The sequence below is a fragment of the Parus major genome, chromosome 2 (genome assembly GCF_001522545.3).
Source record: "Parus major isolate Abel chromosome 2, Parus_major1.1, whole genome shotgun sequence".
NCBI classification, from domain to species: domain Eukaryota; kingdom Metazoa; phylum Chordata; class Aves; order Passeriformes; family Paridae; genus Parus; species Parus major.
Window position 1 is genome coordinate 76,920,681 of NC_031769.1, and position 27,574 is coordinate 76,948,254.

The following is a 27,574-nucleotide window of genomic DNA, read 5'->3' on the forward strand; positions in this document are numbered from 1 at the left end:
ATTTAGCTCCTGAGGTTTCTCTACTTAAAATAAATAAAGACATGGTAATCCCAGGATGAATATTGGACACAGTTCCACCTGAGTAACATCAGAGTTATAATATGTTTAAAATTAAGCATTTTCTGAAATACCTCCTACTTTTCATTTCTAGCGGAGTGCAAGTCAGCTTGGCTTCTTATATGTCACCATCCAAGCCTGCTGTGGGGAAACATGTCCCTAAGTGTGACAGGGAAGGTTGAACTAGATGATCTTTAAAGGTCCCTTCCAGCATAAACCAGTCTGTGACTGTGAACACTGCATCTATTGGGACTCAGGAAATTCCCAAAAATCCACTTAACAGTAACCAGGAAAAAAATGATTAAAATCCAGGAGGTAACTACTGCTGATCTTGGTACAAGTTATACTGAAGTAGCAGTGACCATGGTGCGAGCACAGCTTCTGCAAATCTGCTGTCACTGCAGTGCACACTGCAGGGCCCCTCTGCATTGCTGCTGTAGCTCCCAGGTGGGCAGCAGCGGGAGGCACAGCCTGGTGTGGCCTCTGCAGCCGTGTCCATCCTGTCAGGGACAAGGGCAGGGAAGCCTCTGCCACAATCATGTCTCTGTGCTCTTCACACAGATGTGGCTTTGTTAGCAGATTACTTCTCTAACTTACCACTGCTTTTTAACCCATCTCAGAATCATTGTTACATTGATTTGTACATTGACTGTAGAGCTGCTTTTATTGCATGTCCTTGGAAAGACAGAAATCCATTTTTTATTTCTACTTAATTTATTTTAATGAAGCCACCAAGTTGTCTCCTTACCTATACAGGGCATGGCATGTATTGGTGCCTTCTGTAGGGAAGATGTTCAAAACTGACCCACAAGATCCACAGGAGATTTGTTTTGGTTTTTAGGAAACTGTCCTTAAGAGACTACTGTATTTGAAAGACTGCTGCTATATTGGCACACAGTAGGCGAAGATCAATGATGGTTCCTTTAAATTATCGGAAAGGAAGGAGAGCAGTGTATGAAGTTGAGAGTAAAGGAGCCAGGTGCCAAGTTCTTCCTACCCCTGCCAATGCAACAGAATTGCCTCAGGGCTGGATAGGGGTAATTACACATTAGCCTTTGTCTTTGAGGCACCAGATGGTATCGTGAGAGCTGCTGTTAGGAGCAAAAAGTCCCAAGCTGGTGGTGTAGGAAACAGACTTAAAGAAGAATTGCACATTGCTCTGTCCTCTAAATGAGCAGGAAGAAGCTGCATGTGACATTATACATCATTGTGCAAAGCAGTAACTGTATTTTACAGGGCAAGCAGTGCTCCACACCTGTGGCACATCACAGCCCGTGTTACTCATGCAGCTGCCTCAGGAACAGCGGGTGTGGATGTGTGTGTGTGCACTCGGGGTGATCCATCACCAGCCCATGCTCAGTCTTGAGTATTCAAGAATCAACTTGCTGGGGAAAATTTCTGCTGGAAGCTTTTCATTTTGCAAGAGAAGAACCATGGCATGATTCACACCATTTATTTCTGTAAACATGTCCATAAATAATTTTTCAACATAAAATGAATGGATACAGTTTTATCTGAGGGAAAGACTTATACAGCATACTAGGCTAAAAAACCCCTAACAAGCTTCTTGCAAGTTGACTGAAATTGTGTACTACCTTTGGAAGTTGGATATGTTTGAGGTGGGTCTTAATGTCATCTGGAGGAATAAAAATAGAGCAAGTGTCTGTTCATAGTAGCTATGGGCGTAGATTCATTCTGTAGTTCTGTACAAATGGGATCTTCCTTATGTGAACATGAGGTATGGATTTAACCTCTATAACATCATGAAACCATGTGTGTATCTGAAAATATACACAGAAGTTCTGAAGGTACTCAGAAAAAATACTCTCGTTTCTCTCTGAAGATGAAAGGGAGCTGAAAACATGACCAAAACAATGTCTTGTTAGTGCTCTCTTCAAAAGATCTATGTTCAGTGATAAACACACTGCCAGAATTGAGCTGTGCTCATCTTACGAGTAAGCAGCTAGAATTATGATGAAATTATAGTAATTTCTTCAAAATAAAGACAAGTTGGTACTTGGAACAACAGTGAAATTGCAGGAAGAGTGGCTCACAGGAAATGGGGGGATTTGTCATGTCATGGGATTTGAATGATTTAAACTGCGTTGCTGCACGTGCCAAAGTGCTGCAGCCCTCAACAAAAGCTTCGCTCTGCTTTTGTCATGGTTGTCCAGTTACCACAGTGTTTTCCCTTTCTAATATGTTTTTCCCTTTCCCTGGGTGGTGAGGTGTAGTGTATAAATAAGGCTCTTGCCCTCCCTGGGAGTTTGCACCCATGCAAATAAAACCAGATCTGCTGCCTGTGCTAAGCATGGGGCCAAGTTCTGGGTAACTTGCTCGGAGGAGAAGCAGCAAGCACATTGTCCCTGCGGCTTGCAATATTTTCCACTGCACACATGAAAATGGTATGGAGCTCTGAAGACTCAGAATTAATTTCCTTAGAGGTGAGGAAATCTCTGTTCCTGCCTGCAGAATGAAGTATTTCATATGCTGCATGGTGGATTAGAGGTAGAATGTGCGGTAAGCAGAAAGTTATTGCTCCACTTTGAGATGATGATTTATGACTTCTTTGAAAAGAAAATTGGTTATTTTTAAAGCCAAGTCTTTTTGACCAGCCAAGTAAAAGCTTGCAGGAAGCTAATACAGAGGTGGCAGTGTAAGAATGCATTGCTACTGCAACATCTATTTGGAGTAAAGCCTAAGCAGCTTTTCATGTTTCCTTCTTCCTAGAGCTCAGGAGTGCTGAAGAGTGACCAGCTTGAGCAAAACAGTCTTGTGAGGCTGGGTGTTTTGGTAATCACGAGCAAGATGCTTCTCAGTTGTTTTGCCACTGAGATTAGTGACAGCAGACTGCTGTATTTGTTTTTTTGAAGAGTAAAAAGATAATTTTGGCTAAAGCAGTATGAATAATTAGTAACATGCTTGAAAACATTCACTTTTTCTTGAAATTACATTTCTGAAAGTAATTCAGTGGGGATGAGTACCCCTCTGGGTGATCAAGTTGGAGCGTTTTTCCCAGAGGAGGTCTGGGCTGAAGAAGCAATCATTCATTCTTCGGTTTGTGTCACATTCATATCAGCTGAAATCAAGCACGTGCTCTTTCTGACTAAGGAGGTTTTCCTGAATCCTCTTCTGTTCTACACTAATTAGCCAAAAATGCTTCTCTTTGCACAATTCCACGCTTCAGCATTTGTGGGCAAGTTTGTCTTTAGGTCATTTTATTTTACCTAAGTGTTCTTAAAAAATCCCAACAAAACAAGACAAAAACTACCACCCAAACAGAACTAATAGCTGTTGGTTTTTTGGGTTTTTTTTTTTTGTTTGGTTGGGTTTTTTTTGTTTTGTGATTGGCGTTTTTTATTTTTTATTTTTTTATTGACAACACAGTGATATAAGGAGTGACTTTATTATTAGCATGAAAAGTAGTAAAAGATACTGGCTGGGTATAGGCAGAGGAAGGCATTTATATTTGTTTATACTTGCATTCTTTTGTACCATAAAAATCTGATTATAAGCACATACAATTAAATGTGTTTTTATAGCACTGTGTGAAGCAGCCATGGAAAATTCCTAGTTTGAGCTTCTGCAGGCCTGCTATGAAGCCCATTTGCTTTGTTTTTTGTTTACTTCTGCTTTTAGGGCTTTGGGTTTGTTTGTTTGTGGGGTTTTCTGTTTTGTTTTGTTTTTCAATTTTTTTTTTTTATTTAAGAATAAGCACCTCTCTGGGAAGGGAAGAATCAGTAATGCTGCATTTTGAGTGCTGCATTTGCTTTTTAATGTAGGCATACTGATGGTTTGACTTGAAGTTCTTGTGCAGTCATCTTCTTTATAGACAATTTAAAGCATCATCCTTGTTATGGAAGGCTTGCAAAGCCCTCCCAGGTCTGACAGACTGGGGAACTGCACCACTCTGTGGGGAGTAGATGTTTATAGAATTGTCTGGGCTGACATTTACAGAGGAGTTGGTTGATGTAATTCATTGCAAAGTAAAATGAATTTCCATGTAAGCATTCATGCTGCTGAGTAGACACTTTCAGAGGTAACTGAAGGGAAAAGTCATGGTTCCCTGGGTTTTAGGGTCAATGAGGGTTGTTTGTGAGAACCTGCTGTCCAGTGTGTTGACTCATAGCTTCCAGCATACCTTTTGGGTGGCAGGGTGAGGGAGGAAGCTGGGAGATGCAGAGCAGGGATGTGTAAATCTACTGGAACAGCTACCTTGTAGGAGAAAACTATGCTTTTGTCACACTTAAAGTTGCTCTATGATCTGCGTGTGTTGTCTATCTGTTAACAGCAGTGTCTCTCTACAAATACCTGTAAGGAGGTGGTAGCTGGGTGGGGTTGTCTCTCCGCACAAGTAACAAATGGTGAGACAAGAATTGTTGCACCAGGGACTGTCTAAATTGGATATGAGCAAAAATTTTTTTGCCAAGAGTGTTGTCAAGCTTTGGATCAGGATGCCAAGGGAAGTGATGGAATCGCCATACCTGGAGGTACTTAAAATATGTGTAGACGAGACACATATGAGATGTGTTTGAGTGATCAATGATCTTAGACATCTTTCCCAACCTAAATGATTCGGTAATTTTATGTTAGTCTGTGGGTAGTGTGAGGTATTGGATGATGTGTACTGAAACATGACTACTTCTTGAAGACAAGATGTGTAGAATGGAAATAGGAGCTTGCTCTTGGCTATGGTCTTGCTAGCTCTTGCTAGCAGCTTGATCCCCCTGCCTGTTGGTACATGCTGATCTCATCACAAAGATACTTCTGCTTCATATGAGAATAATGTGTCACAGTCCCTACATCTCTTCTGTCCTTTCATTACTTTCACCAGCCTAAAAGTCTGCTGATTTTCAGTTTTGAATATCATAGTGTCATAGAATTGTCTAGGTTGGAATGGACCTTAAAAAACATTTAGTTCCAACCCTCCTCTGCTTGTGCCCTCCCTTTCCCTGAGCAGGGACACCTTCCACTAGACCAGGTTGCTTGAAGTCCCATCCAGGCTGTACTTCGAACACTTCCAGGTTCTCTGGGCAACCTCACAGTAAAGAATTTTTTCCTTATATTTAATGTAAACATGCCCTCTCTCAGTTTAAAGCCATTCCTCCTTGTGTTTACACTACATGCTGTTTCAAAAAGTCTTTCTCCAGCTTTCTTGTAGGCCCACTTGAGGTACTGGAAGACCATAAAAAGGTCTTCCTGGAGCCTTCTCTTCTCTAGCCTAAACAACTCCAAGTCTCTGTCTTCGTAGGAGACAGAGATGCTCCATACCTCCAGTCATCTTCGTGGCCTTCCTTTGTCCCATATCTCTCTGTCTCAAAGCAGCTGTGTTCTTGCCAGTCCTTCCTCTGGTCTCACTTCAATTTTTCTAGTATGGGGAAGCACAGCTCTCCACAGCTGGCACTTGCGGACTCTTCCAGGCTGGGGAAAACGTGACTGTCAGTCACAGCTGGCAGGTGTTTGTGTGAAGGAAACGGGATCTCCTCCCTGGCTGAGTTTGGGATCTTGACCCAAGTAGGTCACATCGTTTAGTAAAGAGTATGATCTTTATATTATATTATTATTTATTTATATTATATTTAGATTATATCAGACCTGATCCTGGAGAAATGGGGGGAAAAAAATTCTGCCTTTCTCATGCAGCAATGCTTCACTACTTGCTTGAGCTAAACCCCTTGGCTAATGGGAAGCGGTGCAAGGGGCTCCCACCTTGATATATGAATGGTGCTTCTCTGGAAGATTACAGTATGTATGTAAGTATGTATGTATGTACAGTGTATGGTCAAAATCATTTGGAGGTCCTTTGCCTGCTGACATGCACGTAGCTCTTCAGCCCTGGTTTAATAATGCTCTTGCACACTGGACGTAGTAAACTAGAAGAGAGTCTGAACCCAGATATATTTCCTTACTCCTGGTTATCTCTGAGTTAAATGCCTATTTTGTCAGGGGGTAAAAGCTTTAAATCGCTTATGTTTGGTTAAGCTCTTCTAATTGCTTTGTGGTTTAGTTTTGGATTAAATCTTCAACAACCTGTTGTACAGTAAAACATGCATGTGTGCAAAAAAAAATTACAGAGGCAACTTCTCTGTGCTTTTGCTTTTCCTGGTCCTGCTTAAGTACTAGGTTGAGGTAGTAATTTTTCCTTTTGACAATTACCAGCTCGTGTAAACATACATTGAAGAAAGAAAAAAAAAAAAATTTGAATACCAGAGTCATACAGTAGATGTCTGTCCTTGTCATGGAAAGAAGGATGCAGAATGGGAATTGGTCAAGTCTCTAGGTGTGCCTGCAAATGAGGAAACGTGACACACCTTTCTGTTGAAAGGTGGAGTGCAGATTTTAAGCTTCTTTGGAAAGGTGCTGGAAGCCATGAGGAAAGGTGTGTCACTGCACATCCAAGGAACCTGTGAGCTGCTTTGTCTGACTGCCTTGGGGGTTTGTCTAGAGATCTGGGATGGAACAATATGCAATTACAGGGTTCTGTCCAGCTTATGATGTACAAGTTTCTGTGACAGAAGGAGAGAAGGTTTGCTCATATAAGACACATACTCTGTTTCTGTGTTTCCTTCTAAAGGTGTTCCCTTCTGACAGTTCAGTAGTGAATGAACTTCAAAGGAGTAATTTTTTTTAACGTAATATGCAGGAAAAATGCCAGTAAAAGAAATAATGACTTGCCATAATGACTCCGCTGACTTGCCCTGTAGATGTTTCATTTTATAGTTGCACAAGTGCAAAAGAATCTAAACAGATACCCTAAAAAGGGTAGCATTACTGCGAGGAAACGTATCTGATCAGGGAGAAGTGGAATAAGCAAAAAGCAGGAGATTGCTTTTCAGAGGGTTGTGACCTTGGGCAGCTGAATATAATGAATGCAGTGTTTCAGGCTGCCTTTTTACCTTGCAAGTGCTGCATACCATTGGTATTCATCAGCAGTGACCAGGCTTTGCAGTGGGGACCATTGCAAAGCATCACCTTGTTTCTGAGAGAAGTTTAAAGTTGATAAAATGCACAAGTGTTCAAAGTGCATGCAGTAAGCTGAACTTAATGGATTTCTAACTTTACCCACGATATAAACTTTACTGCTGTATCTTCCTTCAATATTGATCCCAAACTCTCTTCTATACTAAGTTGTGCCTTCTGCCTGTATTACAGTGGTGTGAAATGCCACCTGTGCAGCTGCTTTGGTGTCACATTGCCTCTGGGAAAGTAGAGGTTAGTTAGCCCTGATTGACAGTCTTCTGCTCATACTGTGCAACAGCTGAAAAAGAGACCAGGCTGGGATTAAATTTCTCTTCCTCTATTGCCACCTAATTTTTCTTGTCCTGGGTGTTGGCAAAGTGAATTAGGTGTTTTCAACTGCCTGTTGCAATTTAGTTTTCTTTAGAAACATATGATCACAGGTTTGAGAAGTAACTTATAATAAGCTGTTTAATGTTTACTGACACCTTTGTGTTTGTTTTATGGTTGGTAGGTTAGATCCTGTTTATAAATTATATATGAACTATGAATTTTGAATTGAATGATGAGTTACTTAGATTATAAGCTTCTATCCTTTGTGGTTTGACACATTTTCTTCATATTTCAAGAGAAAATTGAAAAACATTGAATGACAGCGGTGATCAAATCATAAGTGTTTTACATCTTTGTTTGTGGCTGAGTTCTAAAATTTGTTGGGGATCTTTTCTGAGTTCCTGATCTGAAAAGAAAGAGAAGAAGGCAATCATTGGAGAGGAGGGAATGGGAAGAGCTAGCAATTCTCCTGTCTGCTCCGGCCCAAGAGAAGTGTCCACCAAATCTCAGGGAGTGTTTCCTCCCAGGCACCCCAAAATATTTATCAGGGTCTGTAGGACAAAAAAAAAAAAAAAAAAAGATGATATAGGCAAATGGAAGAAAAGACACTCCTCAGGACTGTATACAGGTGCAATAATTTCAGACATTACTCTTACTATCCTTTATTTCAGAACCTGGAAATGTGAATTAATTCTAGAATAAATGGAAAGTGGAATTATTTTTTCTTTTCCCCTCTGTCTCTTCACAGGCGTGCTGGGGAGTAAAACTGATGATCACCCTTCAACTCTTTTCCCACCACTCCCTCTCTTATAAAAACAGACCAGATTACTCTTTTATGTAGGTAGTTAGTTCTATTCTGTTGACTGAAGCTCCCATAACTCTCCAGCAAAGAATCTTTTCTGTGTAGAAGTACAGTACCCATTAGTTAGTGTGTTATGAATGCTTTCATACACTTCTGGGATTTAATTAAGGTACTGTTGCCTGCTTGCTATTGTTTTTTAAGATGTGCATTTCATTGCTGCATGGGAGGCAGTGAGCTTCAGAAAATCAGAGGACAAAAGGCATCAGATATTAAGCACCATAAAAAGAGCACATGTCCTTCTGAGTTACAGAACCTTTCCCACAGTGAGGCTGGTCAGGCATGTTCTGTGTGAGGAGCCAGGCTGAGCTCAGGCAGTGCTCAGCAAGCACAGCAATGCACTGCATCCCTGATTCTCCCTGTAAGCATCCGTTGTGTTTGCCAGCCTTTCTGCCTCGGGAGCATGGGAGTAAGCCAGTGCTCTGCCCTCTAATGATAAAGTGTGCCATTACGTTTTGCTTAATTGGTTGTGTTTTCATCAGGTGATCTCCAGACAGGCAATTTGGAGTTGCTCAGTGATTATTGTGGTTTGCAGTGTACAAATTAGTGTGGGAAGTTGCTAACATTAGCCTTCCAACTTAGGACTTTAGTGGCACTGTCGGCTCATTCAGCATTCATCTGAATTGCAAAAGGGAAGCAGGGAGATCATGGAAGGACACTGTGTTGCCTGCCATTTGCTGGGACATCTATGCTCTGTAAGAGGTGTGATCCTCTTGTCCAAACCTGCTTCTAGAAGCCAGGCAGCACAGGTGGGCTTCAGACATAGAGGAGTATGATTACCCTCCTCCTTACCACCTGGATTTTTAGTATTTTTATTTATTTAATTTTTAAGGATGTTGAAATGTAGTAGTGGTTCCCCACCATCTCAAGTGGTTTCATAATCTATGTTGGAGCCGTTCTGTATGATCCTGCAAGCCTGATAACATCTGCCCAAGGCTTGATAACGTCTGCCCAAACTTCCCAAATGCTCCTCGATGCTGCTGCTACCCACTTGCTGCAGGCCAGAAGTCCATGTTTTTCTGGCTGGGTGTAGACATGATGTGTTTAATCCACAGCAGGATTCCCTGGGCTCCCATTCCTGCCTTTGAGCTATGGTGCACTGCCTTGTGCCCACCCTGAGGGACCACACGTGTGTGGGGTAGGCTGCTGGGCTGCCCAAGTGTCCCCTTCTGGTGTTGTGAAGAGGTGCTTGTCCCAAATCCAGGATATTGCCCCTGAGTTTTAGCAGAGCATATAAACAGGAAGGAACAGGGGCTGCTGGTAGAAGCTGTTCAGTGAGTCACTGTGGCTTGTGGGAATGGAGGACCTGAGCTCCAAATGATAAGCTCTCAGCAGCCCAAAATTTTTGACTGCTTGTGGTCAAAGGGTAGCTGGAATTTGTTCCTCAGCAAGGGGTCAGACTGGTCAGATGGGCTTCAGAAAGGCAAGGCTGAAATGCTAGTTGAAAAGACTACTGCACAGGTGCAACAGCACATCCTAATTTACCAACTGTTTTTCATCTGTATCCTTATTCTATAGAAGTTTACCTATATGCAGGGTCCTATGGATATCGAAAGGACATCATAGGTAGGTAAAGTTAGCAAAGACTTCTGGTGTTTGTAGGGCAAACCCCATACAGCTTGCCAAAATTTGATTTAAGGAAAAAGAAATCAAAGAAAAAACTGCCCCCCCCCACCCCAAACCCCCCAAAACACAAACCAAACCAAACAAAAATACACACAAAAAACCCCACCAAAAAAAAAACCACAAAAAAAACCACACCCAAACTGAAGCATGAACTAGCCAAGTAAAGAAATAATTCAGTGTAAAATACATACTTCTAGTATTTGTGTCCCTGTGGCATGAGAGGTACGTAGCAATCATTAAAGCAAAGCTGTCAATTGAAATGAAGCATACTGAATCATCAATTGTAAATTCAATGTGAGGGGTTCAATACAACTGAGCAAAAGACATCTAAAATTCTTCTATTTTCAATAATCAGCATTTCGATTTGTAAAACAATGAAAGAACTGTAGTGCATTATTCTATTTTCTCACTCCTTTTCACACTTACTTCCTTAGTCTTGGAATAGAGTCTTGCTAAGTCTTATGGCACTAAAGTGTGACCTGTGCCTCTACAAAATCCTGAGTTTTTATTTCAAGCAAATATGGAGCTTGGAAGAACAGATAGGGAAAAATACCCCAAACTAATTACAAAGAATGTGATCTGGGTGGGTCAGTTTGTTTTTGTCTTATGTCTCTGATCTTATAGCTGTTTTTTGTAACAATTAAGTCTGGAAATACTGCTCATCCCTACTTCAACGCACAAAAATTGTTCATGTGTAAACTGATATTTTTGACTTAGGGAGGCATAAACAAAATACAAAAAATACTTCTAATGTTTTCAGACCTGTAAAAGGGTCGTGAAAACTGACAATATGGAATATAAAACTAAAGTGGAACCTTTTGTATTTCAGTGCCAGTAAATTGAAAAGTGAAAGCTGTAGAATTATTCTTGGGAAAAATTTTTAAATATGGTTGTTACCTTGCACAGTCTAGTGCTTAATATGGATTAGTTTTCTCACACCAGAATCCCACTTGAGTAAAGTTATGCTTTCCTGGAATTGCCTGCTTCTTTGGCAGGGAAATAAAGGAAAAAAGCAATGCTGAGCTTCTTAGAAGGCAGGAATAGTCCCTGCCTTGCTAAATGCAATTCCTCCTGCTTGCTTTTAGGTGCAACACTGGCATTGTATCAGTGATGCTTCTTGATTCAAGAAGGCTTTGACTAATATTACCAGAATAAAATCAGATAGCTGACAAAGACTATTCAAAGGTAGAAGATGTATATTGATCAGAAATGTCATCTGCTTTGTGAATTCAAATCAGGCTGAATTGTTATAATGCCCCTCTAGACAAGGCATATCCATGCTTGTGTAGCACAACTAGCTTCTGTAGAAAACTAGTACTACATAGTTGTTTTGTACTGAATTGTCTTCAAAAATTTCCATATCCAGGTACATAGAGAACAACCTTAAGAACTGAACAGTGCTTGACTAGTCTAATGAAAAGTCTAATGTCTCATGAAAGAAAATGGTAAATGCTTCTCTCCAGACCAAATGTGCCAAAATTAATGTCTTTTTCCACTTAATCAGCTTTGAAGTACTCAATTAAGATGTTCCTCCTCAACAAAATGCTTTGAAATGAGACTGAATGTGTACATTTGCAAGCAGAAGTTCACATTTTGGGAACATGACTTTCCTTGGGCATTGCAGACAGTCAATGAGAAACATCTCTCAAGTTCAGTCTCAAACTAAACCTTGATTTGGAATGGTTGGTCTCTCCCATGCCCTATGGCTGCTGCTCGTGAGTTGTCTTGCCTGGTCTTTGCTTTGTGTCCAGACAGGAGGGGCAAGAGAAAGGTGAAAAAATTGCTTGGGTGTTTTGCAAAACTTGTGAAAAGTGATTCTGAGACCTGCGGCAGATGACTTTTAAGTTTTTAAGGGCAAAGTTCCTGAAGAAAAGCAAAGCAGTGAGGCTGAGCTCCAACAAAGAGGGTAGTGAAGAAATTTCTACTATTGCTTTTCCTCATTGGTCTTTGATACCCCAGTCCCATGAGGGCAGCTTAAGCAGGCAATGACAAGAGAGTGCCAGTATGACTTCTCACACATGTGGGTTTAAAAATCCCTCTCCCCACTTGATGTGTGTTTATATGTCATGTGGCATAAGGAAAACATTGCCAAGCTGGCAGCTTTTGGACTGAGGACTGAGCCCAGGCATTTTGGCAGGCTGTTCTCCTTTTCCCTGAGTTACTGGTAGAGCTGCACAGCAGTGTAAGACCTGACTTAGATGATGTGGTGAAAAGTATGTAAGCAAAGCTAGTGGTGATTGAAATTGTCTTGTTTGGGCAGTCATGCTGGGACAACTCCTGCTGGCTGCATTGCTGTAGGCTTTGGTGAGCGATTCTTAGTGGGTCTCTCTTTCCATGGTGCTTTCCTGCACACTGGCCTTCCTTGGTTCTGTGTTCCTTAAAACACCTGTTGGAGTTTTTGTGTTTGGCTTCGTTGTTAGGGTTTTCTTACTGCTGTTGTTTTGCTCATGTGTTTTCACATTTGTGGTCATGACTGCAATTAATTAAAAAATGAGTTTCTGAAAAAATATGAGTGCTTGACAAAACTGTGCTGTCATCAAAGACAGAACTGCAACTCCTATTGAATTATGTGGATGCAGTTAGGGCTTGTTTGATTCTCAGGATAAATTTTAAGGGAGGATTTGAGTATATTGTATATTCCTCTTCAAGAACTCAAGTAAGGGGAGAGAATTACGTGCTATTTTAAGATGACCATGAATACACCAGAATGTCTGTCATTTGCCTGGCCATTGCTACCCCCTGCTCCGATGTAGACCCTGCAGGAAAGATGTACAGTGGCCCCAAGCTCTTTTCCCTATGTGCTCCCTACATCTCACTGTTGTCATCAGTAGCTATCTCCTCTTCCTTCTCCTCAACCATGTGTTTTCTTTTGGAATTACTTATCTTCCTTACTGAGTTTCAACAGATTAAAATCCTGCCTCTTCCTTCCAAACTAAGGTGAGAGTGGTGGAGGCAGTGAAATAAGTCAGGCAAGTCTGTGATACTCGATGATTTAAAGTGGGACTTGAAACTGTAGATCCAGTAGATAGATAAAAGTTGCTGTGTTTCCCGTCTTCATTTTTCCAGTTTTGTTTGTGGTCAGTTGCCAAGTAGTACTTGGAGCAATGATTTTTAATTTCAGAATTAATTAGAAGTGCCATCGTCTCGACTGCAGAGAAACTGTTATTTCTTTACCTTACATTTGCAGGCATGAGCACAAGCTGTTGTCTGCCTAACTTGACCACAATTGGTAATGGCTCCTGCACTGTCATGTTTTTGCAGCCATGATGCTGAGGTATGGGTTAGGCAGTCCTGAAAGTGAAAAAAGGTATTTTGCAAAACTTGTCAAAACAGGTTTGCTGAAATCTCTCATGAAAGTCATAACTCAGACTGTACCAATACCAGTAACTCTTCCAAAAAGACTTGATGGTATCTTCTTGCTGGGTTTGATTTTGAGTGTGTGATAAAGCTGCTGCTTCCTAGTCATGCGGATATCTGTTGTCCATGAGAGCTGACAACCACATCTTCAGAAGCTCTAGCAGAGAAGTGCAATTGCTTTTTGATGGAATTGCCTTTTGGCTTTTGAATGAGGTCTAGTAGTGATGAGTGTCTTCACTCTCAACAGCAGAAGATGAGGAGGAACATGCTTGTCCCGCCTGCATATATTGGCAGTATTGTCTGTGTGCTGTTTGTGTTGGGCAAAATTGGAAGATAAAAATTCTTGTGCTGTTACTTGTTGGGTTTTTTTAAAGTTTATGTGGAACATACTATCTTATATGAAGCAGTGGTCTTATAAGAAGTGTTGGTGCCTTCAAAGGGCTGAGGAAGGTGCAAATTTATTCTGGTTCCCTTTCAAGTCAGTAATAATATATGTTTTAATCCAGTTTCATGTTTTTAAAGGAGTATACCATCACTACCTCTGTGCTATCTCCAGTTACTGAAACAGGAGATGGAGCCTGTTCAAGGTTAATCAGCAGCTGTTGCGCAGACCTCAGGAGCAGGAGAGCTGGTGCTTTGATCTGATGTGGGGGATTGACAGACGACAGAAACATCTTATTTTCAAGGACATTTTGCTCTGCAGGAAACTAACTCCCCCTGAACTGGTCTTATATCCCATGGAAACTTCTTCGTGGCTTTGTTCTGCTTTAAAACAGGAAAGAAAATGGTATTGTTTAAGAGACAGAACTAAATTTGTTGAGAGGAAGGTGTTAATATCTTAACCAAGTGTTTGCTGAAGAAACTGTGAGTACTACTGTAAGGGTTTGAAAAGTAATTTTACCCATTAAGCTGGATTAAATTTATGCCTTGATTTACATAGATAATCAATTCATGAAGTTGAGTTTGCATTTTCAAATAAACTTACAAAGTTGTGCTTTCTTTCACTATGTACAAGGTTCAACTAGTCCTTCTCTGTAACTCTGCCCATCCCTTTCCACCCTATCATCCCAGAATAAACACTGCTGACTCCTGACTGTTGGCAGAGAGGGGAAGCCTGTCTGTCAAGAAATGGAGCCTGTTGGTGGCACTGTCTTGGAGCAATTTCTGGAGTGTTCATTTATTTCTCTTTTATACATCATGTGAAAGTAGTAAGCGCAGACGTTTACAGTGGTTCCCACATTCAGCCACCAATGATGACCAGCTCTTCTGGAAACCTTTTGTTGATGGAAAGCAGCACTAGGAAAGCCAGGCAGTGGAAAGGAGACCAACATTCTGAATTAAAGAGCAATACATCAGACAAATGGTCATTACTGATTGTTTCCCTGGAGTTAAATATGGAAGAACAGGTCTGGTTTTCTGTTCAAGAGGCTGAATGGTTCATATGTGAATTGAAGTCAGTGAGGGATATTCAGCTTCCAGTGAACTTTCCACTGAGTAATCTGGCCAGGCACTTAATATGCTTTTGGGTACCTTTATTTAACTGTTTTCAGTAGCCAAAGCCAATAGGGAAGGGTGAGTTTTCAGAACAAGAACTGACTATTAATATGAAATTAGCAAAGTTGTGGTCTTTTTCTTAATGACTTCTCTGTTTTTATGGCTCCCCCTTAACTGTCATCAGTTTGTGACTTAGGAAAGAGAAAGAATGAAGATAAATATGGTTTTGGTTATCTTTTGCATTAAAAAGCTGGGTCCTGCTTGACCTAGTTTATAACATCTCTTCCTGTCTCTCACTCTTTGTATGTGGAGCCAAGCTACTACTACATAAAGAAAAGGTTCTCTAAATGCATATTGACTATTGTTCCTTTCACTTTGCCAAGCCTCAATAGTGACGTGTTTTTTGAATGCAGATGCAGCATAACCTACAGTCATAGCTCTTAATTTAAAACAGTTTTAACTGTTTTGAATCAACTGCATTGATACATTGGCTGGATTTCACATTATAAGGTGTGACAGAGTAGTATTTTGACTGAGATGACAACACAGTTGTTATACATTATCGGATATTCTATATATAGACATATATATGATATATATATAAAATGTAATTAATGTGCAGTTATTTTATTCATCATACAGCATTGATGCATATAAAATCTAACTTGTAATTAGAGTTTTGCAGTGAATGCTCCACCATTTTACTTAATTGAGATAAAGTGCTTCATTAATTTTGTGATTTTCAGCATATGTATCCAATGGAATGTAAAAAAGAAATGGGTTTTTGTCATCTCCAAGAACAGAATACTGAGGAAGACAAGAAGTAGTTTTTGTATTTTCAGCACCAAAATCTTTGAGGTGGAAGGACTCAGGACTTCTCCAGGTGGTTGTGCAGCTGTGAGATTTGCAAAGCTATTTCCTTTCAGTTTTGCAGTCCAGAGAACTTTGTTTGCTACGGAAATGATGGCATACGGCTGTTCTTCTACAAACGCTATTCCAAGTATTTTTACAACCTTACTTCATGGAAATAAAAAGCACCGGGCTGTAGTTAGTGCTCCATGTCTTTCTTTGCCCTCTTACCACAGAAGGCTGTCAGGGAGCTCTGGAGTAACCCAAGACACCAGGCTTCTCCCTGTGAAAGAGGTTGGTGCCATTGTAGCCGTGATGTGCATTGAGAGGATTGTGCAGTCCTTCCTCAGGTGTGTCCTCTATGCCAAGTCTTGTCCATAAATTAAGCACTGGTGAAGATTTTGTCACCAATGCATGGCTAATGCACTGCAGAGGGATGCCAGCTGCATCAATGTCTGTAGCTTGCTTAGTTTACAAGGTATCTCTTTCCAAGACCTTCTTGGTTTTCCCCCACCCAGGGGAGAAGGCCCATGGACAGACACTTCATTGTAGAGCTACCTTGCCAGGGAGCGTGTTGTATTTGCATTCCAGATGCCTTTGGCTTTGTGAGCTGCATTGTTCCAGCCTCCATTGAATAGCAGCTATTGACCCCTAACAATGTACATTTGTTTAAATCAACCCCTTTCCCTGCTTTAAAAGGCTTATTATAGCACCAGCCCAACCAAGTGAAGGCTTCTGTGCAGGCCCCTTTTTTTCCCCTCCATAGCCAGAAAAAAAAACTTTGCAGTATTAATTATTTAATTTCAAGATGGAAAACATTCTCCTCCTTCTGAGAGGCTATTTTGAATGCTGAGGTTTTGGCAAATTTTGTTGCAGTTTGTGTTTACAAGCTTCTTATTGCTCTTAAAAGCATAAACTTCACGTTACTTGAGCTTTTGAGATGATGGCAAATAATAAAGCAGTGGAATAACAGGGGTTTGGTTGTCCTGAAACACTTGAAGAACTTGACTGCATTTTGGCAGATAGGTTTTTTTTTGCTCTTTATGTATGCATTTAGGTGGATTGAGCTCACATAGAAGGAGATGGTGGAGCCTGACCAGGACAGACCTTTAGTGCCTGGCAGCAGGCAGGCAAAAGTATTTCCTGGGGCGTGGGGGTATGCTGGAACCAAATTCTCTTTGCTGCTTGTGTTGACAGTAGTGCGTATATGCATCTGCCCCTCAAGCCATCAGGTCTCCAGAGCCTGATTGTGACAGGAAACTTTGTTGTGCCTTGCTCCTGTGGGGTTACTAGGTCAAGGCAGAAAAGACCAGTAAAATAAAGATTTCTGGGACCTGGACAACCTTATAGTCCTTTCATTTTATGCCATAATAATCCCATTAAAAACAGTAAAATACTCAAATGTGGAACAGTGGTTATCTGATTGAGTGGGATGGTTTAATGAGCTGAGGATTCTTTCTTCTGGTGGCCAGTGTTATGTCAGGAGTATCTCATCTTGTGAGGTTTCTATAGACATTACTGTTGAACGTGTTAGTAAAGTGTTGCCTGCAAGTTGATGGAGGTGATCCTACCCCTCTGGTCAGTGCTGGTGAGCTGTGAGTGCTGTGTCCAATTGTGCGCTCCCCAGTGCAGGAGAGACATGTATACACTGGATAGGGTCTAACAAAGGACCAGAAAGATCATGAAGGGTCTCTCTCCTAGGACTACAAGCTGAGAGAGCTAGAATTCTTAAGCCTGGATAAGGCTCGGGGGGAATTTCACCAGTATATTTAAATACCTGGAGGGAAGATAAAAGAGGAGGGAGCCAGGCTCTTCTTGGTGATGTTCAGTGACAGTTTCAGAGGCAGTGGGCATAGGCTGAAACATAGGAGTCTCACACTGAACATCAGGAAACACTTGCTACTGTGGGAGTGACAGAGAGCTCTATGTGAGCTGTACTGAGCCCCTGGGCTGGAGGCTCTCCAGAGGTCTATTTCAGCCTTCTGTGATGCAGGAATATAGTGAGGTGGCCGAGGACATGCAGAAATCCCAGGCAAAGCTCAGCTCACCTCACCTTGCCTTCATTGTATGTCATGGTGCAGCATGGGTGCATCATCAATCACATCGTCTCCCATGTGCTTTAGACCCATTCCACAGTGAACTAAGTGGGCTCTGCATCACCCAGCCCCACAGGGCTTGATGGGAAGGTGCAAGCCTCAGGTTTTCACACTTGGGCACTCTTGGGGACAGTGAGCTGATAGCAGCACCTCCATTAACCCTTTGTCTCTACATGGTAGTTCTGGTAGATATTCCTTCATATGAAATATGTAGCTTTCAAAGTTGTCATCACTCCTGTGTCTATACCTGAGGGACACAGGATATTTCTGTTTGCTGGCTCTGGTGTGGAGGTAGCAGAGGAAGCCCAAGAGCAATGTCCTCACATCAGCCTGCCCTCCTCTGGGAAGTGCAGGGTGGGAGGTACCTACCCGTGGAACAGTCAGCATGGGGATATTTGTGGTGTTCAAGTGAATAAAAACAGAGCAGTGCCCTGGGTTTTCTGATGACCAGAGTCTGATGTAGACCCAGGAGAGTGGGTGGAAGTGTTCCAGCTGCTGTTACTGGATTTTGAATTTCATGTTCAAAATTCTGATCTATTGCTTTCACCACTTCTGGGGAGCCATCTCCCCATTGTTTCCCAGTCCCCTGCTCCCTGCTGCCCACTTCAGGTACTGGCGCTCTCCTTTCTGCTTTGTCTGCCCTAACCCTGCACTTTTGAGTTGATAAACCTTGCATTTGAACTGCTTGAGAATTGCTGTATACCTAGAAACTATCTGTCTCCAGGTTTTGGAAGTAAAAGGGCAAATGCTCCACAGGCATTTGTGGCATTGAAAATAGAAAGCAGGTTGTGAAAAGATGCAGTGGCAAAATAAAAAAGGTAATTCTCTTACCTTGTCCTCAGCATCCAGGTGAACTCTTACCATTTACAGAAACCAAACAGCAAGAGTTTTTTAATTCTCCATGAGTACTATTTTGTCTCAATGCTGATATTGTCACATCATAGAAAGAAGAATAATGTTTATTCAACATTATCTAAAAGCACATGTAACTTGTAATGTGGCCAAAGTCCATGATAAGCTCATGGGCTACTCACCTTAAATAGGCAACAGAATAAAAATCTGTATTTGTCTTGATTATTAATCAGGACTGCACCCCTTCAACCATAGAAAGACTCTATGTCTGGTTTCTCTGTGTCAAAATTCAGGCAAGGATAGCCTTTGGATGCTACCATGCAAAATTATTTTAATTGTTTTTTTTCTGTTAATGTACACCCAGACCTTATGATTGTTAGGGTATATTCCAGCACTTTTCTACCACTCCTTTATTTTTTCTTTAGGAGGGTATTTGATTGTTCTGGTGAAAAAAAATCTCTGTTCTCTGAAAGCCACTAAAATACTGTTGCCCTGATATGGAGCCAGATGTTTGAAGAGAATGGGAGTATAGTTTGGGTTGGAAGTCAGGCCGTGGGTCGCTGGTGCTCAGTGTTTTCATACAAAAGTCTGCTCCTGTGCAGGAGCAACTCAAGTGGCTATCACTTATGGGATGGCTTGTGGTCCTTCTCCCTTGTTCTGAGTGCTAGATATTTCTGTTTCCTTAATGCTGCATCTACTGGCCAGGTACTACCTGCTCTACTAGGCTGACTTAGGTGTCTCCTATGCCTCCGTGGCAAATACCAGTTCTTTGTAACCTTACTTGCTACTAGTTGGTCTTTTTTTTTTTTCTTTTAATCCTCTGCATTGTTGTGCAGCCAAGAGAGGAGAACCATATAAAGGGAAGTAGTTTAGAAAAAAGGTGAAAGATAGAAGTGCTGGGAGTGTCTGACTGAGGTTGAAAATAAACAGGTAGGGAGCCAGCTGGCTTTGGGGTAGATCTTCTAAACTGTGTGTAAATTCAAGCACTGTTCTGTAATTTTATGTGTGCTAGCATGAGGCACATGACTTAGAGGATTGGCTCCAGCTGCTATTGCCGGCATTTAGGAAATTGTAAAAAAAAAAATAAAAAAATAAGGCACTTTAGTGTATTTCTCTTGTGTTTACTGATTGAGCAGATACCAACAAATACTTGCTAAAAAAATATTTTCTTTTCTTTTGCTTGCTTATTTGGGTTTTGCTTTCTCTTTCTCTCCTATTCCTTGATAAATATTTCCAGAGAAAAATAGTGAGTAGAATTCTTTTTTCAGTTTTTCTGTTATGCCAACCGTAACTCTGGTTTTTTTTATTGCAGGGGTCTCGGGTCTGGCTGCGAGAAAATAATCAGCATTATCCCAGCACTGTTCATTCCTGTGCAGAAGGAGTTGTCGTATTCAGGACAGATTATGGTCAGGTATGGGCATTGTTGCTCTATATTTTGTCTTTTTCACAACTCAGTAGAAAATAAGCTTTCACAGAATCACAGAATGGGTCAGGTTGGAAGAGCCCACAGTGGTCATCTGGTCCAACCTTCCCCTAAAGTAACAGAAAGCTGGGGTTGGCACATGACCAGAAAAATAAAAGTATGTCTTTCAGAGGCAGGGAACCCTTGCTTTCTTTACATGCCTTTCTCCAGGCAGGAAAGGAATCAGACAGAATTGCGGAGTGGCTTTTGATGGGCAAAATGTAATGTACTCGTGATTAAATTGCTGCTGTGCTGGCACTGTGGGATGAAAATGATGGATCAGTGAGGAAGGGAAGAGCTGTGCATGTCATCTGTCTGGAGTTCTCTAAAGCCTTTGACACAGAACCCCACAACATCCTTCCCCCTAAATTGGAGAGATATGAATTGGATGGATGAACTCTTTGGTGGATGAGGAATTGTTTGGATGGCTGCATCCAGACAGTGGTGATCAAGAACTGAATTGGTGACAAGGATGTCCCTTGGGGTTCTGGACTGGGACCAGAACTGTTTAATGCCTTCATCAGTGGCACTGGCAGTGGGATAGAGCACAGCCTCAGCATGTTTGCAGATGACACCAAGCTGAGTGCTGCAGCTGACAAGCCTGAAGGATGGAATGCCATCCAGAGGGACCTGGATAAGCTTGAGAAGTGGGCACATGCATATACTTCATGAAGTTCTATGAGGTCAAGTACAAGTTTGGCTTGGGTTGGGGCATCCTCTGGTATCCATACAGACCGATAGAGAACAGCCCTGCCAAGAGGGATTTCAGGGTGCTGGTGGATGAAAAGCTGGACATGAGCTGGCAGTGTGTGGACAGCCTAGGAAACCAGCTGTATCTTGGGTTGTATCAAAAGCAGCATTGCCAGTAGGTCAAGGGAGGGAATTCTGCCCCTCTCCTTCACTCTTGTGAGACCTTACCTGGAGTGCTGTATCCAGCTTTGAGACCCCCAGCACAGAAAGGTCATTAACCTGTTGGAACCATGAAAGAAGGCCATAGAAATGATCAAGGGATGAAATGCCTTTCTTACCAGGTCAGGCTGAGAAACTTGAGGCATGGAGAAGGCCCCAGGGGGGTCTTATAGCACCTTCCAGTAACAAAAGGGGGCCTACAAGAAAGCTGGGGACAAACCTTTTAGTAGGACCCCTGTTGCAGTAGGACAAGGGGTAGTTGTTTTAAACTAAAAGGGTAGATTTAGATGGGATTAAGGAATAAATTATTTATTTTGAGGGTTGTGAGACACTGGAACATATTGCCCAGAGAAGTTGTGTATACCTGAAATTCATCAAGGTCAGGTTAAATGGGGTTTTGAGCAACTTGGTGTATTGGAAGGTATTCCCCCTTGCAGCAGGGGGGTTGGACTAGATGACCTGTACAGGTCTCTCCAATCCAAGGCATTCTGTAATTCCATCATCCTTTTCTCTTGCACCAAGTTATTGGTCACCCAGACACACATGGTGTAGGGAAGAACATCCACAAAATTAGTCTGAGAAGAACAACTACCACTGGATAGAAGGCCTCCTCTCAGAGAAACAAGAAAGCCATCTATGTGCTGGTGTGTTCATTGTGGGTTGCATGTAAAACCTTTAAAGTTCTCAGATTTGGGATGTTGCATATTTTGACTGCATATTTCTTACTGAAATCTGAACTCCAGTTAAGTGGAAAGGCTGAAACTGTCTCCTCTGTTGGCTTTTTCACGCTAAAATAAGAAGACTCCATCACATTAAAGCATCACCATTACATTTGAACTACAGTGTAGAAAGGCTGCTGTGTGTGTTATGCTCACATCCTGCAGGAAGTGTTATCTTAAACATATCTTTCATCTAAAACACCAGCCCTTTCCAGTGACCCACGTGCTTACATGGGAGATTACCTGTAGTTTTCACAGGATTTTGTAATTGGATGTGTAACCATAAAGAGCCTGACTTTTAGAAGTGTTTTGAGCTGCAAAATCTAAGGATACTTAAGGGAACCGCAGATGCCCCTGTAAAAGGGACAGCTTGCTTCAGTGCCTTAGAAAAGAATGGCAGAACTAGTGCTGACATCCAACAGCAGGTAAGTTGCTTGTTAATGGTGTTCTGTGTACATATTGTGTGTGATGTTGCTGCCTTTCCATGGTGTCCATAATGCAAGTTGAAATTTCAAACAATATGGAAAAAGTCTCAAGTCTTTACTGTGATCTCATCCAGTTGATTAAATTATCTCATCCAGTTGATTAAATTTGCTTAGAAAACCCTGGTGTTATAAACATGACTGGGCAAAAAATAGCCTCCTTTTTTTTGGGTGTACATGTGTTAAAACCAGGTGTGGCAAAATGGAAAGACCTAGGGGTCTGCCTTCAGACCTGTCATGTGGCATTCTACCTCCTCAGTGGGTCTGAGCTGGCAGCTGCACAGCCAAAGGCATAGTAGAAATTCACTGCATTTGATAACCTTAATGATTTCCAGGGCTTGTGGTTTCAGGAGTGGACTTCATGTGTAAAAGAACTGTGCCAGCTGACATTGGTCAATTAATTTCTTTTCTTCCATTGTTTTATCTGATGTGCTTTTAGACCATCTTGCCCTTGCTGTTTGGTTACCTATGGGCTACAGAAGGTTACAAACAGGTGAAACGAAAACAAGATAATGCTTGACTATTACCTCTGACTTTTTGGCAATTCCTATAATGCATGATATCACCTTGAAGAACCAGAAAGGGGAAGCAAGGGGTGAGGTTGCAGAAATATGGGGTAATGATGCTTTTTGAAGTATAGTTGGTGTATTGATTCCCACATCATTTTGACAGCTGGAGCTCATGTTCAAGTCTAATGACAAACTGATGAAAGCATTGGAACCTTATCAAAGCACAGCATTGTTATTCATCTTCTCGATTCAGTAGCTTCTACTAGACTTTGCACTTCTCACCTTTCCACTGAGCATTTTGCATGTCTTCTGAAGACAGCAGCAGGGCAGTGGTACTGGGGAGGTGTGTTGCTGGAGTTAGTTTTGGATTTTACTTTTTTTTAAGTCTGGACTTCAAGTCTTTGCCAATGTCAGTTTGAAGAATTATTAAAATTTTGTAACACAGTACATTACTTCTTAGTTTCTTCTTTCTGTTCTTTTGTGAGTGGTGAAAATTACTTTGCCACAAAAACCTGTAGCAGCATAGAGTTGTGTGCTGAAGGAGTGGTTGTAGGGAATCCTACTCAGTGTGAAGGTAGCATTTTATATCGATACTTTAACAAGCTGCATAGCAATTTCTTGTTTATCACATGGTGCTATAATTCCTCCTCGAGTGTTCTTGTATTTATTGCCTCAGTGTTACAGTTAAGTAGTTTGTTTGCTAATTATCGTTTAGGACAACTGTGATACTGTCATCTGCTGTTATCATCCTCTGTGTGAGATGGTTGTAAAACTAGCTGATTTGATGGTCTATGAGGAATATCTGATACATGTGATATGGTGTACTAAAATGGAGAATATCACATTGTAAGTTTGGATTTCCCTGGGCAAATAGCTATGAAAAATTCTTTAGGAGAAGAAGAAAAATGTGGCATTGTGTGGCATTGTATGGGGCTAGATGAAAGCCTCATTAAATACAAGGAGGGGAAGAGCACCTCAGGCCTATATTTCAGCACCCTGGGACAAGATAAAGGAGTGGGAGATGAAAGGTGTGAACTCCCTCTTAGCACGTGCTTATGATGCTGGGCTGCAGGTGGCCCTGGAGTAGCTCTCCAAAGCTTTCTGCAGGCTGGCCTTCAAAACAGAGAGTCTGCAGAGATTGGAAAAGCTACGATGTGCAGACAATTCATATTGTAAATATATTTCTCTTCATAAGCACAAACCTTGTGCTTTCCAGAAGAGAAGATGCTGTTTTGCTAGCTGGTGGGTGGGTTGGCTGTATTGTTTGGTATTTTGTTCCACTAGTGTGAAGAGAGCTGGTGAAGGGCTCTGTCCTGGATGTTTTGGAAACAACATGTCTATGACTATACTGTATTGATACAGTATATTCATACTTAGTATGAATATATTGTCAGTGAAGTCTATGAACAATTAGAATTTAAAAAAGTACATCCTAATCTTTCTTTGTGTGTTTTTATACATATTCATATATAAGATCACATTACAGTTACTGCTTTTTTTTTCATGTTTGAGAATATTTTCATTTCATCTATTTTTAGGGTGCAAATTATTTCTTCCTTAAAGGTTTTATTTACAGTAAAGCAGACATTTCCTCATTGTCTTATTGTATTTTTAATGAAGTTGTGTGAGCTTACAAAGTACTCAAGTGAATGTTTAAATAAAATCCTAGAAGTCCTGCTGTCATTCTATGTTTTGTTTGAAATTACTTTCTTGTGTATGTTAAGTAATCAGTGGTTCCATTGGGGAAAAACATCTTTCCAGTTTTTCTCTTTTTTCTTTCTTTTTTCTGAATACTGTGAACTTTATTTCAGATAAAAGAGGACTGTGTTGTGCTCCTGACTTGTACAGACACACGTGAAACTGTCTACAGTGAAAGCACAGATAGCAAATAAAAAAAGCTGGGGGGAGTGAAATCTTTCAGAAGAGCCATGTTGTGTTGCATGGCATTGATTTCAAGAACATTTTCCTAGTCTCCTAAATAAGACTCTCTACTTTTTCTTGTATTTGTACATCTAAATATATATAAAAGTAATGCAAATAGTCAGTATATATATAGTCAGTATCAAAGGACCTTTTCTTTCTTTTATCTTTTAATGCATTCATGGCAGTTGGTGCAAGTAGCAGTATGTTGAAGACTTTGAGAATTGAGGACTTCCAGAATACCACCTAAGAACACACATTTTTGATAACATCCATTCCCTTGCAAGGGAAGAAATGTATATGCATGATATAACTAATGTGTGTGTGTGTAGGGGAAATCTTATCTGAACAAACTCATAGAGGGAGAAGTAAAAGTTGTATCAATTGATGCAAACTGTCCTCCATGTGACACTAAAATTTCAGGATACTTGCCTACTCATTTAGCTGACTGAGAGAAACTTTTATATCAAATGTTATAAATAGAAGCAGCTGAGTGATAATATCCAAAATATGTAGGCTCTTTAAAAACAGATGTCATATTTCACCAGTAAAGACTTTTTCAGTTAAACCAGCTTTCAGTGAATTTTCTTCACAAAGAAGTCCTTCACAGCATGGTGTTATGTCAGCAAACAGAGTAGAGCTTGGTATCCTTAGTTTCAAATCAGAGGCACCTGTAAATGGTTTGGGCAGCAACAAAAGTATTTTTTCCTGTGTGTTCAACTTACTGTGGCTCTTCTGTGGCATTTCTGCATCTCAGGAATTGGAAGGCTACAGATGTTCCTTGTTAAACACAGCTCAAGTATGTTTTCCATGGAGGTTTTCACTTTTTCTTTTTTTTCTTTCTGGGTTGAAGGCTGGGAGAGTTTCTTATCATGACCTCATTCAGAAGTTGTAGACCTGGGCTTTGTCTGAGGTTTGGGGTTTGTTCTTTCTGTTTTGGTTAGTTTGGTGGGGGTGGGGGGCAAAGGGGATCCTTTTGTTTGACTTTTGAGTTAGCAGTAGGATTACGCTGAAGTTACTGTCTGGTTATACCAGGAGAGCTCATGTTTTCCTCACTTTTGGTTTAAAATTAAGAAGAAAGCCCCAAACCTGCAGGTAATGGCTAAGCATTTCTCATAAGGACTCTTTTCTTTGCCTTGTGTCCTTTCTCACCCTTACTTGGGACTCTCTTGTGCTAGCCTTTGCTGTTGTGAGGAGCCCTTTTAAACAAGAGTCTTCCGTTCATATTCACAGGGCATGAATAACACCACTGAAGTTACTTGGCTTAAGTTACTGAAGTCAGTAGGACTGTTTATCAGTAAATGCTGTGTTTGGCTGCATCCATAGTTCATAGGATCAGGCATCAGAGAAGTAAATCCTTCTGGACAGGGATTTTTTTAGCTAGCATTGAAAAGTGTCATGCTTACTTCTAGCTCTTCTGCATGAAGGCACAAAAATATTTCCAAACAGTGTTTTTCTGGACATTTCCCTGAATTCAATATCTTTTACCCTTCAAATGCACATTTACAGGGGAGCATTTTAAAGCAGTCCTTTGTGAGCTCCCTTGTATATACAGCCTCTTAAGAAAATACACAAATATATGCAGTGGGCTTTGGTCTTGGCTGCTTTTAGTGTTAAATGAATCCATCTCTTTTTGCAAACCTTTTTTATGAAGACTTCCATGCTATTTAATTTAATGGTGCATATGAAGGGTAGTGACTACTGACTCTGGACATTGGGTAGCTCGTGTGTGTTTTGGGCAGCAGATCCCCTGCCTTTGGGGCTCAAGGTCAATGCCAAATTCAGCGGCTTTACAGCAGGAAATCAGATTCCATCTGTCTAAACATTGTAAAGTTCATTTTATTCTCCAGTTAGTTATATTTGGCTTACTTGTAATAATTTTACTGATTAGCATACTTAAAAAATCTTGGTGCTGTGACTATTAGTATTTTAATTTCTTGAGGGTCTTTTTTATTGTTGTTTTTAAGGGATACGTGTGGGAGTTTTGGGTTTGGCGGATGGTGTGGGGTTGGGAAGGGCCAGAAGTCAGCCAGAGCGCCTTTTAGTACTCAGGATTTATCTTCTGTGGAGAAGTGCTTACATCTTTATGTTGGATGTCAAAGTTCAGCGACTCTCGCTGCAAGCATCTGTTGGCGCGCCTGCAAACAGAGTTTGTGACAGATGTGAGCCGGCAGCTACCTCCGGGAGCATCCCCGGGGAGTCTGGCCTCCTTGCCTTGCATGAGTGCACTTGGCTGTCCCAGGGGTACCCCAGCCCGTGGGACATCTCCTAGAAGAAGCTGCGAGGAGGGCTGGCTGTGCCCCGCTCGCCCGTGTTCTTTGCAGAAAGGGGCCAGTGAAGCAGCGCCGCGGCTGTACGTGCCCTGCAAGCCCACGTGTCCCACAAACCCACTGAGCCCTGCCACCCCAGCTCTCCTCTGAAGCATTTAATGGAGTGTAACTGCAATGCACAAAAGCCTCCCCGTGCCTGGTAAGGACTTAATGCAACTGCAGCAAACATATTTCTTAATGGAAATGCTACTTCTAAACCCCAAGCGTTACTTTTCAGTACGGTGTTTGAGCACTGGTTCAAGTGGAAGCACTCAGAAATTGAACAAGTGTTTTGGGCTTTTTCCCAAAGTGTGCCATCTTCTTTTAAAGTACTTGCTAATTGGAAAAATCTTTAATTTGGGTCTCTTAAATTCTCTAACATGGAAATATTAAAAAGGCATTTAATTACACAATATCTGTATCAGAGAACATTTTTCTGCCCCTAATTCAAGAGCTAATTCAGCTTGTCTTTTTATCCCTTTATATCAAGGGTGATATTTTTACATGACTGCCATTCTCTGAATATTTGTTAAAGGGTATTAAGGAAAAGCCTTTTTTTTGTGTACTTTCCCCTGAACTATGTATCTATTACATAAAACAGAGCAAGTTATGAATTACTTCTTGGATATGTTGCACATGTTCTGTTCTTACTTTTTTCCTGTTACTTGCCTTTCTGCCAAAACCACTATCAATTTGATTGATTTCAGGAAGGGAAAAGTTTTAATCCTGAAGTGAGATATTTTAGAAGAAAGGCTGAATTGTAAAGAAAACACCAAAGCAAAAC

At 41.1% G+C, this 27,574-nt stretch overlaps 1 protein-coding gene across 1 annotated transcript in view; it reads left to right on the top strand.

Moving 5' to 3' along the window:
* Positions 1-27,574, top strand: part of MYO10 (myosin X) — a 159,225-nt gene that overhangs the window by 13,856 nt on the left and 117,795 nt on the right. The window contains exon 2 of the mRNA XM_015619332.3: positions 19,793-19,891. Within this exon, the coding sequence (XP_015474818.1) occupies positions 19,793-19,891 (99 nt within the window). The remainder of the gene's footprint in view (positions 1-19,792; positions 19,892-27,574) is intronic.